This window comes from Nycticebus coucang, chromosome 12 (assembly GCF_027406575.1).
Source record: "Nycticebus coucang isolate mNycCou1 chromosome 12, mNycCou1.pri, whole genome shotgun sequence".
NCBI classification, from domain to species: Eukaryota; Metazoa; Chordata; class Mammalia; order Primates; family Lorisidae; genus Nycticebus; species Nycticebus coucang.
This window is the reverse complement of record NC_069791.1, coordinates 25,291,595-25,316,838: the sequence shown is the minus strand read 5'-3', so window position 1 is coordinate 25,316,838 and position 25,244 is coordinate 25,291,595. Positions and strand designations below refer to the sequence as shown.

The 25,244-nt window shown below is 38.0% G+C and overlaps 1 protein-coding gene across 1 annotated transcript in view; it reads left to right on the top strand.

Annotated features, from left to right (window-relative positions):
* The first annotated feature begins 10,630 nt into the window (after window positions 1–10,630).
* Window positions 10,631–25,244, top strand: part of LRRK2 (leucine rich repeat kinase 2) — a 155,047-nt gene continuing 140,433 nt past the window's right edge. Inside the window, exons 1-5 of the mRNA XM_053557282.1 lie at window positions 10,631–10,800; window positions 11,075–11,160; window positions 17,128–17,237; window positions 20,269–20,357; window positions 23,572–23,706. Of these exons, the coding sequence (XP_053413257.1) occupies window positions 10,650–10,800; window positions 11,075–11,160; window positions 17,128–17,237; window positions 20,269–20,357; window positions 23,572–23,706 (571 nt within the window). The 5' untranslated portion in view covers window positions 10,631–10,649. The remainder of the gene's footprint in view (window positions 10,801–11,074; window positions 11,161–17,127; window positions 17,238–20,268; window positions 20,358–23,571; window positions 23,707–25,244) is intronic.

Sequence of the window (25,244 nt, the reverse complement as noted above, 5' to 3'; positions counted from 1 at the left end):
GGTTTCTCACTCATCGTTCCCAATGGGATTTCTTCCCCGTTCTTTGATACTTGTTCTTTATCCTCATTTTCTGCCCTCATTTTGCTGACCCTTAAGTGTTGGGTGTTTGTTACAGTCTGAATGTTGGTGTCCTCCCCAAATTCAAATTAATTTTGGAAATTAATATCCACCGTAATAGTATTAAGAGGACCCTCATGAATTAGTGCCCTTATAATAGAGATTGAAGGGACTGCTCTACTCTTTCACCTCTTCTCCCACGTAAGAACACGGTTTACCCTTCCATCATATGAAGACAGAGCATTCACCCCTTTTGCCATGTGAAGATTGAGCAAGAAGGTGCTATCAAGGGGGAACAGTTCTTCACCAGATACCGAATCTGCCAGCACCCTGATCTTGGAATTCTCACCCTCCACAACTGTGACAATCTGTTATCTTGTTAAAAATCACCCAGTGTAAGGTATTCTGTTATAAGAGCCCCAACAAAGATAATGTTATTTAGAGTTCTGTCTGAGGGGTTCTTTTCCTACTCTACAGCTTTCTCTGGAAGATTTTAATTTTTCCTCTGGATAATTTATCAAGTTGGAGGTAAATCTATGTGTAGTGGCCACATTTTTTCCTCTAAACTCCTGACCCTCAGGTATGACCTCTTACCACTTGGATGTGCCACAAACACCCAACATCCAGGATTCCAAACTAAACTTGTTCCCCCTTCCCTCCTGTCCCCCCCCAAGCCTTGCACCACCTCCAGTGGTGGTTCCTGGCTTCATGAATGGCACCAACATCACTTCGTTAGTAAGTTTCTCACTTCCTCTTTTGCATCTTCACTTCAAATCAGGAAACAAGCTCAATCCATTCTGTGACTAAAAATTCTTACAAATTCAATTGTTTTCCAACCCTGTTGCCATGGCCCCTTTCTGGCTACCATCATTTCTCGCTTGGATTCCTTGGATTCCTTCCAATAGCCTCCTAAAATACCTTCTGTTCCTCTAATTTTATCCTTTCAGTTCTCTCTTCCCACCCTAAATAAAATAACCACTGCCGCAGTTATCACTTAAAGGCTCAAATCTTTACACATCTTAAACAGAACTCTGCAGTGGCCACCCTCTTAATTTTAGGTAAAGTCCAAAGCCCCTGACATGACTTACAAGACCTTTCATGATGGCACATCTTCCCAGCTTTATCTCCCACCCTTCTTGCAATTTTGCTGTCATTCTTCTACCAGCCCTCCTTTCTGTATCAAAGGCTTTAATCTGCCAGCTACTGGCATTACTGTTGGCAGTCAGTCCTCTACTGTCATCCCTTCTGAACTGCCTGTATCCAGTGGTTGATCCACATGGGGTTACAATATAAAGAGCTGGCCCCATCATCTCATCTTAGGACAGCTCTGAAGCGCCATCTCAGCTTCCGAGCTCCTGGTGGGGCTGGCTGAGGCCTCTGTTGAGGCTGTATCACAGGCCATCTATTGTCTCTGCTCAATTTTCTTTCCTTCCTTCCCTTCCATAATCTGCACACTAATCTCTGTCTCAGATGCTGCTTCTGGGGGAACCCAATTTGCAACAACTCTTTGGTTTGTGGTTCTATTTGCAGTGAATATGGATGTGTTTTTAGAATACCTATCTTGCTCTCTTTCACCTTCAGGCCTGTGGCAGGAACATAAGTTAGAAGAAAGCCTTCTTTCATCTTACATTTCCATTCTAAAAGCGTCCCCCTTTTTATGTATTCCCAGAGTAACCTGTAATTCCCTCATGACAGCACAGTTATTCAGCACTATTCTTAGAGTGTTGACTTATGTATCCCCAGTGCCTGGCATGTAACAGAGTCTCAGTAAACAATTGCTAAATTCATCCATCCATCCATCCATCCATCTTGCCAATAGGGTAGTTTCATCCATGGAGCCAAAGTCCACTGGTGAAGACATGCTCTCCAATATTGCAATCTGCCTTTTGTTCACTTTTCTATCAAAATTTATCTTAATAATGACCCTTCCTAGATGGACATTCCTCAAGTTTGCCTGTTTCTTTTCCTATGTTTTCATGGTTGATTACTAATCCACTTCAGATAATACATTTGTTTTGGCCATGCGTGGTGGCTCATGCTTATAATCCTAACACTCTGGGAGGCCAACGTGGGTAGATTGCCTACAGGAGTTCAAGACCAGACTGAGCAAGAGTAAGACACCCTCTCTACTAAAAATAGAAAAGCTAGCCGGGTGTTGTGGTAGGCACTGGTATTCCCATCTACTCAGAAGGCTGAGGCAGGAAGATCTCTTGAGCCCAAGAGAGACTGAGGTTCCTATGAGCTATGATGATATCATGGCACTCTACCCAGGGAGACAGAGATTCTGTCTTTAAAAAAAATTGATTTTTTTAGATATGTTAATACATTCAATCAGTTAAATATAGTGTTGCCAGTCAGGTTACAGTTGTCTGTCTTCAAAGCGATCTTAATGTATTAATTTTGTTCTGATAGGCTTTTGTTGATTTTGTCCTTCAATTCCCCTCCAGGTTCTTGTGAGGTCCCCTCTGCAGTTCCCATGTCCTGGCTGCCAACAACAACACACCCTAAGGTGGTAAGGGTTTTGTCAACATTCTTTCTGGTTTAATGTTCTTTTTCCTTGTGTGCAATAAAACAAATGCAACTGTTGGTAGCAGCTTACATTGATTTTTAGCGGAACTGTTGCTCTTAGTCAGGAAGAAACACTAATTTGGGGGAAAGGGCCACACTGTTAGATAGAGATAATAAGGCAAGAAGTAGATTGAGAAAGACTCTTTAAGTAAAAAGTTAACACCTCATTAATATCCAAAATGTACTCAAAGATTAGCTCCACTTTGTAAAACACTCATCTATTTCATTCACAAGTTAATGAATGTGACATAGTTGGAGTTCAGAGCACTCTACTGTGCAGAATTGTTCCCAGAAGGGTCATCACTCTTACCTAATCCAGATGCCACTCTTCAGCCCTGCCTGCTCTTCACCTTACTGGTAAACTCTTCCCCTTTTAAGTATGTGCTTCCAATCTCCTTTTCTTTCTCTCGCCCCCTCCTTGTATCTCCTGACTTTCACCTTTCTCTTTTACCCCTTACCTTCCTGAGCACTCTCTCTCTCGCTCTCTCCCTTTATGAACATGGTGATTCCATCAGTGTTCAGATTTCCTAGGCAATCTTAGGAGATCTTTCCCTCTCTCCCATTATAGCAGTTGCTGTGCTGTATTGCTTCTTAATTGTATGAATCTTGCTTCACCAGACTGTGAGCTACTTCAGGTTAAAGATTGGGTCTTTTGGGTTCCCAACACACAGGTAGAGTTACACAATAGTTTTTGACTTAATAATCAAACACTTTGGTAGATGCTTATTTTGATAGTCCAAAGGTACCTTCTCATTAATTTTTAAAAAATACTCAAAACTAATTAAACCATTAGACTTTAGATAGAGGTATGCTTTTATAATAGGTTTAATTAAAATTATCCACTTGGGGTAGTAAAAAATACATCTGAATTTTCTAGAAACTCTAATACAAATGGTGAAGGACTTATCACTTCAATTGGAAAATAAGCATGTATATGTCTTTATTTTATAACTACCTTTGATAGGGACATGAAACTATGTTTTGAAGATATAGTTATTGACTTGAAAAAACAGTATTTTTGCAAAATGAAATTTCAAATTACCTTTTTTCATAGAAATATAATAAAGGTATTTATCATTTTACTATGCTTATTCTTAATGTTATTTTCATCAGTAGAGATGAAATACCATGACCAATCCTTAATTTAATTCCATAAATATTTATTTTTCATTTAACCTGCATATTTTAGGTTACATGGATCACTTTTGTAATGCTTGAGTCCTGCCTACAGGTGTGCCAATAAATATTTCTCGATCACCTGTAATATGCCTAGCAACATAAAGGCAATGATTTATTTTGGGTGAAAGAAACTATAGACTGGTTCCTGTTTCTGTTTTTCTATTTCTCTCTGGTAGGTTTAATTATACACATGTGTTTTTAAAACTTTTAAACTGGAATATAATATTGATGTGTTATTTTGGAGGACTGTTTTCCTGAGGAAACCAAGCGTGTAGACTATGGATACTGTGCTGTTCTAATCTCAGTGTAACTGATATTTTTATTTAATAAGATATGAATTGATATCCCATTGATGTGAATATATCACACAGCAAGCACAGTTGTTATTTTTGTCTCTAGTTCAGAAAGCATAAAAAAGTTGCTTTCAGTATATATAAGGCACAGATGATGAAGAATAAATGCAGGTTCAGTGATTAGATAGCTTCTCTCTGGTTTAATGAAACTGACCTGAGAGCAAAATAATTGAAAAAAGTCTGGACTAAAAGTCCAGGAATCTGTTATGACAAAGTCCAGTTTTTTTTCTTAGTGATGACTTTGGGGAGATCATATTATTCTTTTGGTCTGCTCTTTACTTTCATTCAGTTACCCATCCAAGTAACAACTATGCATGGAGTGGCTACTGAGTGCCAAGGACTGTTTTGCAGAGCAGGTATAGAACAAAACGCAAGATGATCCCTTGCACAGAGCAGTGTGAGCTGCTCGGGTCTTCTTATAAACCTTATATGCCTGCTCTTTCACTGTGTCTGCCTCCTTCACCTCTGCTACCCTTGGGACAGCAAGACCAGACTCTCCTCTTCCTTCTCCTCAGCCTACTCAGTGTGAAAACAACAAGGTGAAGACCTTTATAATGATTCAATAGTAAATGTAGTTATTCTTCCTTATAATTTTCTGAACAACACTTTCTTTTCTCTAGCTTCCTTTATTGTCAGAATAAAGTGTATAATGCATATAACATACAAAATATGTGTTAGTCTACTATTTATGCCATCAGCAAGGCTTCTGGTTAACAGTAGGCTAACTAGTAGTTATCTTTTTTTGGACTCAAAAGGTGTAAGCAGATTTTTTTGTGGGGGACGGTGCTCCCTATACTTGTATTGTTCAAGGGTCAACTATATTTCTTTCTTTTTTAATTTGATTTTTAATGAAAATCATAACTACATATATTTATGAAGTACAATGTGATGATTTGATATACAACGTGGAATGCTTAAATCAAACAGATTAACATAGCCATCACCTCACTTACTTATTTTTTGTGGTAAGAAATTTGAAATTTTCTCTTAGTTATTTTGAAATATACCCTTGCATTGTGCACATTAGGTGAGATCCCACCAAATGCCCTCCCTCCTCCCACCAATCGCCCTTTCCCCTTTCCCTCCTCTCTCCCTGCTCTCCCCTTCTCCTTGCTAGACTACATTTGTGTTTTATCATTCATATGAATGTGTGTTTATATATTGTTTTCGTAATAGCATTAAGTACATTGGGTACTTTGTTTTCTATTCTTGAGATACTTTACTAGGAAGAATGTGTTCCAACTCCATCCAGGTAAACATAAGAGATGTAAATGCTCCATCTTTTTTTATGGCTGAATAGTTTTCCATGGTATACATATACTACAATTTGTTAATCCGTTGATGGGTTGATGGGGATTTGGGCTACTTCCATGACTTGGCAATTATGAATTGGGCTGCAATGAACATTCACCCAAAACAATCTACAGATTTAATGCAATCCCCATCAAAGAACCAATGTCATACTTTAAAGAACTTGAAGAAATAGTACTTCATTTTATATGGAATCGGAAAAAAAAAACCAAATAGCCAATACAATTCTTACAAATAAAAACAAATCTGGAGGCATCACATTACCAGACTTCAGGTTATACTATGAATCTATAGTGATCAAAACAGCATGGTACTGTCACAAAAATAGAGGCATACATCTATGGAATAGAATAGAGAATGTAGAGATGAACCCAGCCATGTATCATCATTTGATCTTTGATAAGGTCTATTATCTTTCTAAGAACCAGGCTACATTCCTTGGGTTGTTGTTTGTGGGCTATGTGGATTTTTGAATTACAGCATATAGCCAGTGGGTCCACTGGAGTTCAGTTTGGATTTGCCATTTTGCTTGTGCCATATGAAATATTTTGCCTTGTGTTTATTAGTGTGCTATGTTATGATCATATTCTCTGCATAAATTTTCCACTATTATAGTAAGAGACTGTATTTTAAATTTCTCATTTTTATTATAATATATACTTGCTGTGGAAAATTTGAAAATACAGAAAAATATAAAGAACGTAAAGATTATTCCTAATTTTATTACTGACATGGACCACTGTTATGTGTGTGTTTTATCTACTTTCACTAGTTTTATCAAGCATGAACTTTTTTGGATGTCTTTGTAAAATTTGGACCAAAATCATGACTTTTTTCATATATTATGAATATTTTATTAATTCCTCACAATAAACTTCCACACAAATTTCAAAGACTTCTTTGCTAATTTGATGAATAAAAATAATTATTTTATATATTACTTTGAGTGACAGTATAGTTGACATATGTTAACTTATTTTTATTATGAACTAAGTTTGAAATACAGATTATGGATAATATAATGAACATCCATGTAACCAAGGAAGCTTAAGGAAAAAATTTACAGATACAATTGTAGCCTACAAAACATTCTTCCTGAATGCACATTTCCACTTTTTTGTTCCCAATGGCAACTCCTAGCTAGAATTGAGTAGATATTATTCCAGGCATAATTTTGATACCTTTCATATATATATGTGCATATTATATATATATATATATCCCCAAGGTATATGAACCTTGAGTATTTATAGTATTAGAGTATTGATATCATATTATATTGTATTCAACTGCAACTTTTTAAAGGCCCTGTATTATATATTGTTTTGCTATTTAGATATATTGATACATGGAACCCTAGGTCATAGTTTTCACAGATTTATGCAAGTTCATTATAAGAATATATGCTCGTTAAGTGTTCAAATGGTCTTCATTTTCATTATAAGCAAAAGATGTTACACTGAATAGTCATATAAAAACTTCCTCATGTATAAGAAAGTTTCTCCAAGGAATATCCTGAAAAGTCTAGGATAGATACATCTTCAGCCTTAGTAGGAATTGCAATATTGCTCTCCAGCGTCATTGCTAAGATTATACTCTCACCTGTACTGCACAAATATTGTAGTTGCTCCATATCCCAGACAATAATTGGTACTTTAAAACTTTGCATTTTTGGTTACTCTTAGGGGTATGAAATGGTATCTCATTTTGGCTTTAATGTGCATTTCCTTGATTGCTTGTGGAGCTGAGCATCCTCTGATACATTTGTTTTATTGGCATTTCCTCTTCTGTAAATTGTCTTTTATATCTTTTACTCATATGAAAACTAGGCTATTTGTCTTTTCCTTTATGATTTGTGATAGTTTCTTTCATATATTACTTTTATTAATTTTTGTTGGTCTTATGCATTGCAAAAATATTCTTCCAGGCTATAGGCATCTTTTAACTTTGATGATGGAATCTTTTATGTACTTAGTTTTAAATTCTAAAGTTTTTGATCTAAACATTTTTTTCCCTTCTTAACTATGATGTTTATGACTTATCTTTCCCTACTTTAATGACAGAAAGATAGTTTCCTACATTTCCCCAAAAGTTTTAGTTTCATTTTTCATACAAAAATGTTTAATCCATGTCGAACTTATTTTTTTTCTTTTTATGCTTGCTGAACTTATTTTTGCTTGTGGTGTGAAGGTAAGGATATCATCTGATGCTTTTTTTCACAGCCATTGGTCTCAGAATCATTTATCAAATGATTATTTCTCTCTCCTCTGATATATAATACAACATCTCTCATATATTATTTCCATACATGCAAGGGTATATTTCTGAGTTCTCTACATTCTTCCATTTGACATAGCTGTGTCAATAACATGCTGATTAATTTCTATAGCTTCATAATAATATGATGCTTCTTATTTGTACCAGCTGTGTCCTGCATAAGAGCTCCAGGAAGAACAAATGGGTGGAACGCCAAAGCCTACTTGGTATAGCATGACCTAAGGCCATGTCTGCCTAGAAGAAGGGATACATTTTTTAAATCATAGGAAGACATTGCCAGCTGGAAATCATGTCCTCTCCATCTTTCCAGGGGCACCTTTTTTTCCTTGATAGACAAAGGTTGGTACAGGCCTGGAATCAATGTCAAGTTGGGCAGCTCTCCTACCTCATCCTTCTTCAAAGTGTCTGGGCTATTCTAGACGCCTTTGGGCCTGTAGTCTTCATTTTCAGTCTTGATAACTAAGTCTTGGGAATTTTGTTAATCAATTAAACATTTTTGAATGCTACATTCAAAATAAAAACATTTTTTATTCTCCACTGAACACTTCCTCAACCATGCATTTGTGCCTGTAGTCTTCAATTTTAGTCCTGATAACTACCTGAGGCATTGATAAGCTTTGGGAATTTTGTTAATCAATTAAAAATTTATTTTTTATTTTTACATATACATGTGTTTATTAGGTTACCTTTTTCTTGCCTTCACAAAATTAAAAAGGCTTAAAATTTAATAACAATAACAATATTTAAGATAAGGACTAGAAACAAAAACCTCGTAAAGAACGAACTAGTATAAATATATTCAGAAAAGAAATCAGACATTGAAGTATTAAGCAATAATCATAATAATGCAAAGAAAGTAACATTTACATATCAATTAAACATTTTTGAATGCTAAGAGACTACTTTGCCCTTTCATTGCAGTAATTCAGGAGAGAATGCTTCCCACAGAGAACTGACATCCCCACCTTGCCTTCTCACAGTCTGGCCAACATAGTAGACAATAAATTAGCAATAAATGAAGGAATAAATTGTGGAAATTAGGAGACTTTTAAAATTTAGATTTCTTTATTTCAGAAGGGAGGTAGGGTTTAATTTCTTGCCAGGTGGTAATCCAGTAGACTGGGAATTGAGAAACTGAATCAGAGGAATAGGAAGGAAGGCATGAAAAGGAGAATTCCTAGGAATGTTTCAGACATTGGTGAGTAGTCAGAAGTTGAAACAAGTTCAGAAACCACTTAGAAAAGGATATAAAGGTCTGATGAAGATCAGATTGGGAGCTTTATTCCATTATGGAAAGTTTTATACAGAGAGAATAGTCCAAATAGGCCACATGAAACTATCACTTATCTTCAGCAATTATTCATTCAATTTTTATTTTATTGCTACCTCCACCCATTTCATCTTTTCTCCTGTCATTGGATTACTATGAAAAAAATCCTAACCATTCTATCATTTCAACTGTAAATATTTTAGTATGTCTCTTGAAAATATAAAAAGATATGCTAATATATTTACAACTGACATATTTGCAATAACCAGGATGAGTCAGAACTTGCTGTTGTATTAATCTAGTGTATTAAGGAAGCTTAGTTCATTCTGATTAATCAGAATGGTAGAGTGGGAAGAACCTTTAATCTGGTGTTAGATCTACCTGGGTTTAAGTCCTGGCTCTCAACTTCTTACCTGTGTGACTGGAGCCCCTTCCTTCACTTATCAACTCCCAAATCTCAATTTCCTCATTAGTGAAAGAAGGATCCTAGTAGCCATCAAATCCATTTCAAGATTGTCAGAAGGATGAGATAATGCCTAGGGGAAAAAAATCTGAAGTTGTGAAATAGTAACTTCCAGTTCAGTCCTCTCTTTGGTACGTGACCTTGAGGACAAATGATCTGAAGGCAATAGATCAATTTTTCTCAGGCTTGTGTGCTGTGCTCTTACTGAGGTTTCTCTTCTCGAAAAACACATCGTTTGGGCACTTTTCTTTTAGCTGTGGGTCTGCAGATGCCCGTACTCATGAGCAATCCTGGATACAGCCCTGAGGTTTGCTTGGTTCACCTTTTCTCCCTCATTTCAAGGCCCCCATCTTTCTCTTTGTTGTAATGGTGCAGAGACCTGATGACTTTCATCGCGGCTGGACTATCAGGGTCCTGCCTAGAGTAAAGTGAAATGTTCAAAAGTTCCTTTAGTTCAACAAACAGCCACAGCAATCACAGTACAGACAGTCCCTGGGCAAGTTCGGATTGCCAGTCTCTCTCCACCCTTTGGGGAAATTACTCATCTCCCTATAGGGGGAACTCTAAAGAGAATGTTTTCCTAAAAGGGGCCAAACTGGGCGGTGTCCTCTTTTCCCAACGCCCTGATTTCTATTCTTAGATCCGGAGATCGGCGGCTTTCATTTTTCTCTTCCTAGTTCCCAGGCCTCCCGCGGGGCTGCAGGAGCCCCCGGCCGGCTGGTGGTGGAGCGCGGGAGGCCGGGCTGCAGCCTCCTCCCCGCGCCTCGGTGCTCGGGCCTCGGGGACCGGCCGAGTCCGCTCAGGTTCTTCCCGCGACTCTGCGGAGCGCGGAATCCAGTCCCGGGAGGCGGAGCCCGCCGGGGCCGCGTCACAGTCAGTCCGGCCGGCCCCGCTTCAGCAGCAGGCCGGTCCCCTCCGCGGAGCCCGCCGTAGGCCACCGAGCGCATCTGGGGGCCTGGGTGGGGAGGAGGAAGCCGGGGAGGAGGGCAGGGGAGCGCGCGGGCGGCGCAGGGCGGGGAGCCGCCGCCTTCCCCTCACCCGGCGGGCGCAGGTCGACGCGGCTGCGGGCAGCGCGGGCTGCGGGGTGGCCCCCGGGGCCGCGCCCCTGCCCTGCCCTGCCCTGCCCCGAGCAGCGCGCAGTTGAGCCCGAGGGTGTGCAGCGGGAGCCACCATGGCCAGTGGCAGCTGCCAGGGGTGCGAGGAAGATGAGGAAACTCTGAAGAAGTTGATAGTCAGGCTGAACAACGTCCAGGAAGGAAAACAGATAGAGACGCTGGTCCAGATCCTGGAGGATATGCTGGTGTTCGCCTACGCCGACTACGGTAATCACCTGCGAGGAAGCTGTTCCTTTACCCCCAACCCCACCTCCCCACCTCCCCACTTGGGAAACTTTCCTCCCTTGCCCTTGGAGCTGCTCAGAACCGGTCCCCAGAAGCGAAGTAAACTCCCGTCACCTGTCCTTAGGGCAGAGAGGGGCTGGGAATTCCAGGGAGATCTTGAGCTCACCGCTTTTACTTTTTCTCCTCTTTTCGGACTTAAAAAGGGGTGCACTGGATCGTAACTTGGGTTCTTTTCCCTCATCCCTTTCTTTTCCAGCCCCCACGTTATTTCAAGGCAAAAACGTCCACGTGCCTCTGCTGATCGTCCTGGACTCCTACATGAGAGTGGCCAGAGTGCAGCAGGTAAAGGGCTCCTTCCCCCTTCTCTTCGGAAACACATGCTTTTCTGTCAATGTTTTATACCCGGAATGCTCGGTTATTCCTGAGATTTGGCTTGATCAAGTGCTGACTGTGGTTTTAAGTTGGAAGCCCTGTCAAATCATTAGCCAGTCTTAGTAGGGTAGAAGGCCCACTGCATGTTCCGCGATGGTCTTTCAGAAGTAACTTCATAAACGGACTGACAGTGCGGATGGTGGCAGGAGCGGAGTAAAAATGGATTGAGGTTTAGCTCTGCTACTGGGGAGAGGAGTTCATTAGTGTCCAGATCAAACTATTCTAAGATTCTTCCCAGCTTACAATGTCCTAGATACGACAGTATTATGAATAGTTTGGGAAAGGGAAATAATTAACAGAGATGAAATGCAATTAAGTAACTGGCAAACTCGCCTAGGTTTCCACTTGTTTGTTTTAATTTGAAGACAGATGTCTAGTATCTGAGGGAAGTGGCCTCTTGCAATTCTACTTTATGTTGAAATTTATACATCACAACTATTGCCATATAAAATAAATGTAAAAGCGAAACTTTAAGAATCTGTAACAGAGGAAACCCAGAAATTTGCTAAGTATTTGGACATACAAAAGGAGCCTTAAGATGATAATTAAGAATAATTTACAGACAAAACAAAATTACTGCCCAAGGTGATAACTTCCTTTGGGGTATTTTGAGATTGGGGAACTGAAATCCGTTTTATCATCTTTATGTAAAGTCAGGAAGGAAAAGAGAAATGGACTTTGAACTCCATGGAGATGCTCAATGAAGGAAAGATTTCCATCTCTAACTTGGTGTGTGTCTGTTGTTATGTTTACGTTTTTCACTCTATCTAACCTAGACTATACCTAGCCTGTGTAAACCACATATCTTACTTTTTATGTAAGAACATTTATATCTGCAATAAATATTTTAATTTTTCTTCAACTGAAATATTTTTCATCTGACTATGCATTTTCAGGCTGTTGTCAAACCCAAACAAGAAAAGATGGAGGCATAATAAAGATGTTGTTCATTATAGCGCCCCAAGTCTGAATTTTGCCCATGAACTATGAGTCACTTTTTAGGCACTGGCCTATTGTGCTTGCTGTTCTGCACCACACCATCCCTTCTCACTTGCCTCCCCTTTGTTGTTCAAAAGTGGCTGGCCCTGGTTGCCTCCATTCCCTAGACTCTGTGCTTAGAAGAGTTGATACTACTCAGGACAGTGAGACCGTGGGCAGGATTGAGTCCACAGGAGAAAGTGCTAGACTTGAGAATCCAAGGGAGCCTGGAACATGACCACTATCTATTTCTTCATTTTAGTAGAAACTTCCAAAGTCTGGCTAGTCAATAATTACTTGTCCGGAGTAGTTGTGAATGTCACTCAATAACCTTGCCGAGAAGATACCAGAAACAAAGTATGCTGGAAAATAACACGTAGCCTTTAAAAAAAATAATGTAGGTGTGGTGGCTCAGGCCTATCATCCTAGCACTTTGGGAGCCTGACCTGGAAGAATTGCTTGAGGTCAGGAGTTTGAGACTAGCCTGGGCAATAGGGAGACCCCTGTCTGTACACACACACACACAAAAAAAAAATTAGCTGGGTGTGATGGTACATACCTGTACTCTCAGCTAGTTGGGAAACTGAGTTGGGAAAGTCCCCTGAGGCCAGGAATTTGAGGCTGCAGTGATCTATATTGATGCTTAATCTCCAATCTGGGCCACAGAGTGAGACACTGTCTCAAAAACAAACAAACACAGAACTAAACAAATAAAAAAATTAACTAATTTTGAAAGAATACACATACTATCACAGTTGTACATATTTTGTACATACACAATGTGTAATAATCAAATCAGGGTAATTGAGATATCCATTACCTCGAGCATTTATTGTTGTATTGGGAACATTATAATTCTTTTCTAGCTCCTTTGAGATATACAATAAATTATTGTTAGTTGTAATTTCCCTTCTATGCTATCAAATCCTAGAGTTTATTCCTTCTATCTAACTGTATTTTTGTACCTATTAACCAACTTATCTTCATCCCCCATCTCTCTTTCCCTTCCCAGCTTCTGGTAAACACCCTTGTACTTTCTACCTCCATAAGATCCTCTTTTTCAGTTCCTGCCTACAAGTGAGAACGTGGGATGTGGGATATTTGTCTTTCTGTGCCTGGCTTATTTCACTTACCATAAAGACCTCTAGTTTCATTCATGTTGTTGCAAATGGCAGGGTTTCATTCTTTTTATGGCTGAATAATATTTCATTGTATATATATACACACATGTGTACGTAGACCATGTTTTCTTTATCCATTCATCTATTGACAGACACTTAGGTTGAGTCCGTACATGGTACCTCAGCTATTGTGAATAGTACTGCAATATACAAGGGCGTTCAGATGTCTCTTTGATATGATTTCCTTTCTTTTGGATATGTGCCCAGTAGTGGAATTGCTGGACAATACAGTAGTTCTATGTTTTAATTTTTGAGGAACCTCTGTATGGTTTTCCATAACGGCTGTAGTCTTTTAGGTTCCTACCAACAGTGTACAAACATTCCCCTGTCTCTGTGTCCTCATTTGCATTTGTTGTTTTTTGTCTTTTTGATAATAGCCATTCTAACTGGGGTGAGAGGATATCTCATTGGGGTTTTGATTTGCATATCTCCGATGATTGGCTGTGAGCATTTTTTTCAAATACCTTTGGCCGTCTGTATGTCTTCTTTTGAGAAGTGTCATTTTGGATCTTTTGCCCATTTTGAATTGTATTATTTGTTTTATTATTGTCAAGTTGATTTCCTTATATATTCTGGTTATTAATCACTTGTCAGATGGATAGTTGCAAAAGTTTTCTCCCATTCTATGGATTGTCTCTTCATTTTGTTAAGTGTTTCTTTTGTTGCACAGAAGCTTTTTAGCTTGTCATAATTACCTTTGCCTATTTTTGCTTTTGTTACCCCAAATCTTTGCCCAGGCCAATGTCCTATGATGTTTTCCCAATTTTTTTCTAGTAGTTTCATTATTTTAGATCTTACATTTAAGTATTAATCCATTTTGAGTTTATTTTTGTATGTTGTGAAAGTTGGGAATCTAGTTTCATTCTTCTGTGTATAGCCAGTTTTTGCAGCACCATTGGTTGAAAAGATGATCCTTTTTGCAAGGTATGTTCTTAGTATCTTTGTTGAAAACTAGTTGGCTGTAAGTGCATGGATTTATATTTGGGTTCTCTTTTCTATTGTTTTATATGAGGAATAGTCTTTTTATTTGGTAATTTGATGGAATAGAATTATTAATTTTAGCACTATATGTGTATGTGTCTACAAAGGGCATTATACATATATTACATCATCACTGGAATCTCACTGCCCTTTCAGGAAATCTTACTGGATATTTGACTTTCATAGGTCCGTGGGAGTAGGTAGTTCATTCAGGATCACAGAGCTTGGAACAGAGTCAAGATTCACATTCCTTCAAAATCCCTTTCTATCATACAATCTACTGAATGCTGAATTCACAAGCTTTTTGAGCAAGCAACTAAATTTTGCAAGCGTTTTGTGCAAACAACTAAATTACCATTGGTCTCATCAAAGGGAATCTCTATACTGACATTTTTATACTCCACTTGGAAGTTGGTTTTTTCCCTTAAATTTATTCATATTATTTGTAATTACTCTAATTACCCTTTAATGTCTTATGGGTTGAATTAGCTGGAAGTGCTAAGTTAAAAACTCTTAATGATGAATATAAGGAGTTAGGGTAAATTACCCTTCAAAAATAAATATTAAAGTTCATTTCCAGAATTCATTTAATGTAACAGTGCAGATTCTCAATTTTTATTTTCAAGGTTTTTTTCTTGTTTTATTAATGGTTATTAGGAAATGACAATCCTTAGAGAGTTTAGAGTTAGGTTAGCTGCCTTATATTTTTGTTTTTCTGCCCATCACTTCACTGTGCTCCTAGATTTTACCTTGTTGTATGTACACTGTTTCAACCTGTAAAGACGGGAAGTAAAATAAATGAAAGTGGCTAAAATTTTGTTTAACTCCCTAAACTCTTTCCTATTGTGCATTAATTTGATGCTTTAGTTTATGGAATAATTATAATAAGGAAAAACCACCAATTTAATTGTATTGTAACTGTGCAGGAAGGGAGCCTTCTATCTTGGGAAGATAAGCCTTTAATTGAATAGATTAATGGATCAACTGTCATGTCTGCTTTGCTGCTGGACAGTCTATTTAATCATGGAAGTGACTGAAAGCTCAGTTGCCTTCATCTCTTTCCCAGGCAATTGCTGGCGTTGCTGCTTCACCAACCAAAACAAAAAAAGTTTTTTCCTTGAGTGTCATTCATGTAGGTACACAGATGAGTTTAACATCCTGTGTGATTTTTTTTTCCTCACCAAAAGCTGTTCAGAATATTATTTTCTTAAATACTTGGGGAAAAAAAAGTCTTGATTTATTTTATAAAAGCACAAACATAGTCGGTTTCTATGACAGCTGGATTATCAACGTCTGTTCAGCTTACATGGAGGAGGATGTCCTACTTAAATAGTATAGGAAGAAATAGCTGTCAGAAATCACTGCCTTTTAAAGCAATTTGAAATTACATAAAAGGAAGTAATGACAAAATAAAGCAATTCATGTTTAATCTGGAAAAGATCGAGAAATGATATTGTAAGGAGATCTTACATGATCATTTTTATATTTTTGAAGTAGCCCTTGTTTATTATTATATAATCCACTAAGAAACATATGCTGTTATTCTTTATTGGATGCATATACAGTTCCCACCTTGTCATTCAACTCTTGGCAACATTCAACTCCACTAATGCATCTAGTCTTTCCCCAAAATAGCCTCCACCCCTGTAGCAGTATCCTTCCCATACAGCATCCTACTTTCCTCTCTGCTCATCAGTTTTGGAGAGTTCTTTTGAAATCTGCCTCTTCCATATAATATCTTCCTCTGAGTAATTCCAGCTCAAAGTGAGTCTTATTTTGGGATCTATATTTATCACACTTCATACCAACTTTCGATTACTCTTTAGATGCTACATACACTGTATATGGATTTTCTATTTTTTTTCCTGACCATATCAAGTGTAGTTCTATAGTGTAACAGAAAGAACTGAAGGTCTTTTACATTTAGACAGGAATATAGAGTAGGAAGAGTGGGTTAAATTTAATCTCTAGTTTGAAATCAAGACCTCAAATTTCTTTCAGAGTAAAAAAACCGAGTTGGCATTATGTGTAAACAGATGGAGTGGAGATATTCTGAAAATGCATAATAAGTCCATATTTCATTTGGAAATGTGAAAGAATGTAGGGACATCTATGATCTCTAGACCATATCAGTTCATATTTAGACATTCTAGAGAAATCTAGAGGGGACCATTGAGGAGCTCTACTGCCTCTCTATATTATGGCGACCTTTCTTTTTTTCTTGTAACAGATGTAGATTCAATCACTGGACAATGCCATTTCTCCTGCTGCTATTTTAGCTCTACTTCTTGGAAAGTAGTCATTCCAGATAAGTTATGTTTTTGCCACTAAAATCTGTAGCTTCCCTTCAATCCCCCATTCCAAGATGCTTCATTATTTCTTATGATCAAAATCCTAAATACTTGGAAGAAATTCTGTCGGGTAGATACAATTTAAAAAGTCCTCAGATCTGAGCATTGCAGTTCTTGAAGCATATCTGTGTCTTCCATCATTCAGAAGCATTATAATATTTTTCAGATGCCCTTCTAGCCGGATTTTTGGAAAAAGATGTATTCCATGTATATGGCTTGTTTTTGTTGCTCAGTAAGCACTTGAGGGTGTCATTTTGTTTTAAAATAATTATTAAAAAATGATACAGTCAGCTATTTTACTAAGAGTGAAGAGATTCATGTTTGACTGAACGTGTTCCATTAGCATCCTTTAAAAAAAGGTGAATATTTTCCTTTCTTACTTTCAGATGGGTTGGTCACTTCTGTGCAAATTAATAGAAATCTGTCCTGGTACAATGCAAAACTTAATGGGACCCCAGGATATTGGAAATGATTGGGAAATTCTCGGTGTTCACCAGTAAGTATCACAGATATGTAAAAACAAAACTGCATGGAATATTTATCTATACACATAACGACCTTTTCCCTTGTGATATTATGTTCACAATCCAAGGTCACTCTGGTAAAATTCTTTAAAATACAGGTGAGCCACAGTCACAGCCACAATCCAAGGTCACTCTGGTAAAATTCTTTAAAATACAGGTGAGCCACAGCCACAGCCTTTAAAATACAGGTGAGTCACATCTGTATTCCCAACACTTTAGAAAGACAAGGTAGAGGATTAGTTGAGGCCAGGTGTTTGAAAACAGCCAGAGCAGCATCTCAAGGCCTCATCTCTACAGAAAGTTAAAAATTAGCTGGGTGTGGTAGCATGCTTTTGTAGTCCCAGCTACTTAGGAGGCTGAGGCAGAAGGATCGCTTGAGCCCAGGAGTTCAAGGTTATAGTGAGTTATGATGGTGCAACGCCATTGCACTCCAGCCTGGGTAACAGAGTGAGACTCTGTCTCAAATTCAAAAACAAAAGCACCCAAAATGAAATGACAACAAAACAAGAGATGGTTTTCCTGAATCAATGATTTACATTTAAAAAACACAGAAGGTTGAAATAGAAAACTAACCTTTGAGGTAGCATGTCATGACTTACTATTTTGATAATATAATTATACAACAGAGTAGGTTGTAGATTTCTGATGACTATGAATTCAAACCAAGAAGAGTTTTTACTGTTTAATAGTAGAACTGATACAAACCACTAGTTCTTAAAAAATATGGGAACTGAAAAAGTTAGTTGTTTAAGTGGTAATTTAAAAGTTTATGCTGTACTGTCTTTAAATAGTACACTTATGTATATTCATACATACATGTTTAGTGAGTTTAAACTGTGGCTTTCAAACAGAAGAAAAGAGAGGAAATTACCTTTCAGTACATCTGCAGCCAAATCTTGATAGCTATTTTCCAGCTTTGTGTTTGCAATTTGCAGCATAATGACTTCTTAGATGAGATGACTTCCTTAGCCATAATTAATTAAGAAAACATTTTCCAGGCCAGGCACGGTTGGCTCGGGCCTGTAATCCAAGCATTCTGAGAGGCTGAGGTGGATGGATCATCTGAACTCAGGAGTTCAGGATCAGCCTAAGCCAGAGCAAGACCTGTCTCTACGAAAAATAGAAAAACTACCTGAGCCTTAAGGTGGACACCCGTGGTCCTAGCTATGACAGAGGCAAGGACTGAGGCAAGCTGAGGCAAGAGGATCTCTTGAGCCCAAGAGTTTGTGGTTGCTGTGAGCAAAGACACTCTGGCACTCTACCCAGGGTGACAGAGTGAGACTTTGTCTTGAAAAAAAAAAAAAAATTATTTCCTGGAAACTCTCTTTGGATAACTTTGTTTCTTGACATTTAAAAAATATCTTCTGTCATTAATTTTAAGTCTTTTTTTTTTTATTCCTAATGTGACTTTTTTCTACCAGAAGGAAGGAAGAAAATCATGAATAATTTTTGCTTCCAATGGTATACGGCTTGTAAGAAACATAGTTTATGCAAAGCTAAATTGTACATCTTTGTAGTATTTATCAGTATCAACAATAGCTATAATTTAGACAAACTAGAGCTAAGTATTTGCCCACGAGTGGACATATCTGTCTATATGCCTATACGTTTTTCTGTCTTTGATGAATGTGTTGCTCTTCTTCAGTTTTCAGCATTTCAAGGGTATGTTGTGAACAGAGCAAATTTATAAGTAGTCTACGTTCTCATCTCCAAACTAATCTTTGTAATTCTATGAGTCAGTTTTAAAGTGTATATTGTTTAATGAGGAACTGCCCAAAATACGCCTGTAATTAAGAACTGTAACTTTGTCCCTTTGTTTGCCTGAAAATTTCCAAGATCTCCACCGATTAGCTAACATATAACCTCAGGGGGTGCTGGACAACTCATCTAGTCATATTCTGGTATGAACCAAGAATTCAAATTAAATAAACATTTCTGCGGGAAAGTCCCTTGGTTTATTGTTTCATTCACTTACTCATTTGTCTGTTCATTCATTCATCCATCCTCTGTTCACCAGATGTTTATTATGCCCCTGGTCTAGGCCAGAAGCAATGCTATAGTGAACCAGATGGACGTGCTGCTATCCACAGTGGAGTGTATAAGATCATTCCCAGCAAACATTTATTATAAAACATACTTCCCTATATTTAACATCTTCCCCCTTTCCTCCAAGACTTACAATACCAAAGAAGAAATTCCTTCTCTTGTGATGAGGTCAAGAATAGTGGGAAAGGTTTAAGTGACAAGTTTCTTGACCCTAGATGAAGTTCCGACTGTCCCCAGCTCAGTCTTCTCCAACAGAGTGAACCCGGACATCACTGGGCAGACATCGATTAAAGGATGTAGTTTGGAGTTGGTAACATAGGGATTGAAATCTCATAACTTTGAACTAAGTAAATACGACTGACATCTTAGGTTCATTTTTTAATGTACAATTTCATTAATTTCTCTTTCAAAATTACTAGCAATCAGTAATTGAAATATTTAAATGAATTCTTAATTTGTATACACAAACTAATGTCTTTGTGATAGCTCCCTGTATTTTAATATATCAACATGTATAATTCATAAGTTTATATCACATATAAAAAAATGGGTTTGCTTTCTTGACGTATATAACTCCATGGTATTTTGGATATGAAATTGAGTGAAAATAGCTAATAATTGAATTTGAGTATTTAGTGGAAAATATGAAACACTTTTTCTAATTAGATTCAATATAGTTCCCGTTAAATTTCATTGTTTTTTTTCCTCCAACTTTTTTGAAGTATGGTTGTATACATTGTGGATTACTCATCACAATAAAGCTAATTAAAATTCCTTACTAATTTTTATAAGCCTGGCTCAAGTTTGTAGAAAGAACAAAAACACGTGAATTTCACTATATGGTATTAAATATAATGAGGCAAATAAAAATATAGATGAGTAAAAACTAATATCTAAATAAGTAAAACTCTTGGTATAATCTTACATACTTACCTTGATTTCTGTTTTTAATTCCAGACTGATTCTTAAAATGCTAACAGTTCATAATGCCAGTATAAACCTGTCAACAGTTGGACTGAAGGCCTTAGATCTCCTCCTAACTTCAGGTAATACATATACATATCAAAATGAGTGTCATTTACAAAAGACATATATGAAATGTATTCTAATTTTTTTGTAGGATCATAACAAAATGTAACCTAAATACACTTATCAGAGATTTCCAAAATTCTTTTTGTTTCCATCTTCTTTCCTTATCTCTTTTCACTTTACTACACTTTGTCTCTGAAAAATCTTATTTAATACCTTGGTTTTAAATGTTACCTTGTATGCTACTCCCACATCTCTCTTTCTCACCCTTGGTTTGTCTCCCAAATCTGGTCTCCAATCTCCCTTTCCCATTAGCTGGTGGCCTATCTTGCCCTTGCCATTATTTTATCTTTTTTTCCGTATATATTTTTAATGTGCTTTCTGTGTTATACACCTGTGTTCTAAGGTATGCCCTAGTAGTAATATTTTTATTTTTAAATTTTTTTAGTAATATTTTTTAAATGTATAGCTTTACTTTGAGTGCTTGCTAGATGCCAAGTTTCACACGTAAAATGCTTCATATGCCTTTTAACACAGAAATCTCAGAACATGCCCTGAGATAGGGATGGTCACCTCCGTCTTCTAGTGGAGAAGCACTGAAGAAGATCAATTGCCCTGGCTGCTAAGTGGTAGAACCAGAGTCTGATTCCTCATGTCTGCCTCTTTGCCCAAGAAAACTTTTCCCAGAGCACAGAGGACCGGAGAACAAAAAAATCTGGATATATGTAATAGTTGTGGTCATTGCTGTGAGGGATGCCCGCTGTTATGTAAGGTTTTGAAACCAAGGGCTACTTACAGAGGAGCTAAGTTTGAAGACCTGAAAGAGTTTCCTTCTTCAGAAGGGAGGGCATTTTGGATAGAAGAAGTGTGGGTGCAGAACATAATAGGAGAGAGCCTGGACGTGTGGGTAGGAAGGTTTAAATGATCTCATCAGCCGTCCTCAGACCTACTAAGTGATAAAAACCCTGAACAAGAAAAAGGAAGAGAGTGAAGACCAGGTATGAAGTCAGAAAGACAGGGAAGACCCAAAGGCAGCTGGCGTTTCACCTCCACCTTCTATTCCTGTATTGAATGCACTAACTGATCTCAACCATGATTTATTTACTCTCATCCCCGGGAGGCACTTTTCTGTTTGTTTCATTCTCCATTTGGCAATAGACAGGAAGTCGAGGGTTTATAAATCTGAAAAATCCCCCACCACTGAAATCTATGAATCCTGGTAGTTAGGGAGCATGATATGTGTTTTGAAATGACGAGTTAATGTAATTTCTCCCATGTGGCATTCAGAATATTGAGCTATTTGGGAAGTTTTATATGTGTTTAAAGTTCAGAGACCTAGAGATTAATTGGTGAATCATTTTTATAGTCTGGCTATTAATTGGTTGATTTCATAGTTTCTTGGGCACTTACTATTTATTGTGTTGGGTGCTGGAGAATTCTAAGATAACTGGCTGGGAAGTGCAGCTCACACCTTGAAGCCCAGGAATTTGGGATGCTGAAGCAGGAGGATTGCTTGAGCCCAGGAGGTTGAGACCAGCTTGGGCAATATAACAAGACTCTACAAAAAAAAAAATAATAATAATAATATAAAAAATTAGCCAGGTGTGGTGGGTGCCTGTAGTCTTAGCTACTGGGAGGCACTGAGGCAGGAGAATTGCTTGGACCCAGGAATTTGAGGTGACTGTGAGGTTCGATTGTGCCACTGCACTCCAGTCTGGGTGACAGAATAACACTTTGTCTTTGAAAAAAGAAAAACAAAAAAAGAGAAAGAGAAGAAAAAGAAAAAAAATTTTAAAACAGATGAGGCAACCCTCCTACAGTTTAGATGTTCACTTTCCGGCATTGCTCTCTCATATAACTTTTTGCAGTGATGGAAATGTTCTCTGTTTGTGTCATCCAATACAAACAGCTTATAGTTGTATGTGACTACTGAACATTTGAAATGTGAGAAAATGAATTTTAAATTTATTTACTTTTTAATTAATGGGATTTTGAGTTTAAATATTCACATGTGGTTAGCGATACTGAATTGGAATAGCATAAGCAGACAGATACAAACATTAGAAATAATTGCAATTTTACCAAAAATGTATCATCACAGATATGAAGAAACCTACCATAGGTAGGAAGAGTCACTAAACTCAGCTGTAGGAGTTCAACGCATCAACATGAACCGTCTACATTTATGTCCAGCTCTGCCTCTTACGAGCTGCTGGACTTCAGGCAAAGTCACTTGAGTTGCTCAACCTTTTCGGCCTCAGTTTTCTCTCGGATGAAGTTTGATCTTCCCTCATGGGGTTATGGTGGGGACCAAATGTGCGATGGTAAAGTGCCAAATCGGGGTCTGACATGTGCTATCAAAGTGCCTCCTGCCACAGTACTACCACTCCTATTCCAGTACTATTATATTTATTGACAAAATAGGTACTATTTGTGTTATTTCTTGAATTTATGTTTTGTGTAGGAAAAGCCAGGAGTATTTCATGTAGGGAGTGCCAGTGCAAAGGGCTGTCAAAGAAAAGGTTTAGTGATGAGCAAAGAGTTTAGCATGTTTGCAGTGCAAAAAGTTTGTGGGCTGATAAGATGTCTGGACTGAAGTTCACAGGGTTGATAAGATGCATGGACTGAAGTTTGTTTTGTGAAGGGCCTTGTCTGTCATGCTTAGGCATGTGAGAAGGCCCTAGGCAAGCAGTACCCAGCCTTTGTGGCACCCCAAGCCAGTTTCATGGATGACAATTTTTCCATGGACCAGGATGAGGGTTGGGTGGTTTGGGGATGATTCAAATGCTTTACATCTCCACTTCTGATCATCAGGCATTGGATTCTCATAAGGAGCGTGCACCCTAGATCCCTGGGATGTTTAAAAGGGGGTGTTCAACATATTTAGGAAATACACTTGGAGGACTTGGTAATGAGTTGATTCCTCGTTTGAGCAGAGAATGAGAAGAGAATATCCAGATGGTGTTGTCTAAGAGGCAGATAGAAATATATTTGAGAAGTTTCTAGTGAAGTCTAGGCTAGAAGTGTTGACTGGAAATCATAAAATTAGAGTAAAATGAACTGGGAATTTATCTCACTTAGAAAGACTCCAGAGCTTGATAACGCTAACATCTGGAGCAATCAAATGGTTTTTCAAAAAGGAAAGTCTACCAACTATTTGTAGTGTAAAACTTAACATATTTAGTGTTAAAGCAGCTATTTACTTAGGACATATTATTCTCTTCTAAATAGGTAAAATCACTTTGCTGATCTTGGATGAAGAAAGTGATGTCTTCTTGTTAATTTTTGATGCCATGAATACATTTTCAACCAATGACGAAATCCAGAAACTTGGATGCAAAGCATTACATGTGCTCTTTGAAAGAGGTATTTAAAAATGTTGAATTCATTATTTCAACATTTAAGGGTACATATAAGAAAAAAGGGCTTATAATGGGAAAAGTAGAATATAACTGTGATAAGAAGAAGGTTTCTAAGATTGTATTATTTATTGAGAAGTGGGAGTTGTCTGTCAAAGGTAAGTAAATCCAGAAATATTAATAGTTTTGGTGGTGAATTTCATTCATGGGTTTTAAATCATGCAGTTGGAGTAGATTTTCTTCTATTCCTTCACGAGTCATAAGGTTTACTTTGAAAACTGGTTCTGTGGGTGTTATGAAAGAAAAATTAAAACTGTGAAGTCAAGTACAGGTTACATTTGGGTTTATGATGTTGAGTCATCACCAGAGATTTTAGAAATTGTTACAGCCTCTGCGTGGAGAACCAGGAGGCTTACAAAGTATCCCTTAGGAAAAAGACATGCATTTCATAATGTGCCTCTGACATTGATGACAGAGATTAGCATGTAATTTTAGAGTTGGGCAGAACCTTTGTTTAGTCTTTCTGCTGGCTGGATAAAGAAACGGGTCAGAGCAGGTGAAATGAACAACCTGCCTGAGGCACGTAGCAATTCAGTTATCACCATTTTTTGAGAGTCCTCGACTTTTTTTTCCTTCGTTTTGTTTTTTGAAACAGAGTCTCACTTTGTCACCTGGGCTAGAGTGCCGTGGCATCAGGGTAGCTCACAACAACCTCAAACTCCTGGGTTCAAGCAATCCTCCTGTGTCAGCCTCCCAAGGAGATGGCACTACAGGTGCCCACCACAACTCCTGGCTAATTTTTCTATTTTTAGTTGAGATGGGGGTCTCGCTCTTGCTCAGGCTCAGCTTTGGCTCCTGAGCTCAAGCAGTCCTCCCTCTTCAGCCTCTCAGAGTGCTAGGATTACAGGTGTGAGGCACCAGCTGGGGCAGAGAGCCTCTTTTGTATCATTATGGGAACTAACAGTGCTAGGATTTAGGGTAAGAATGATTCATGTGGCCCTGTGTCAGTATCGGTTTCCAACTCTAATTTCTGGCAGTTCTAGGAATGTAATAGATCCCCTAATACCATTTAATTACCTGTCTTATTCCAGAAGGACTTTAAACAGTTTACATATAATTATGGTACATAGAAAAAATCGATGAGAAAATGGATGAAGGGTTATGTTTACTATTGACTTAAACTCCTGTGTATTTTTTGCAAAGGGATGGGCCCAAAATTTGGCTCTTTGCTTCTTATCTGGCAAAGAAGAAGTAAACATTGGTTACAAACCTTAAGGTAAAATAAACTGTTACTCAGGAGAAGCAGGTGGTCACACGGGAGACCTGAGAAAATCTTCCCATGGATTTCCCCTGATGAAATGATCCAGCACCCACATTCTGTAAGGAATATAAAGTATATTTTGGAGACAGTGGCTCTGTCAAGAGAGTCAGAACAGCACAGACCTGGTACCTAGCTCTTTGCTGATTAGACTTGACAGAGAGAAAGAAACTTCCCTGTGAGTGAGGAATGGAGGAACTTCACGTCCTTTGGGTTATCATCTATAA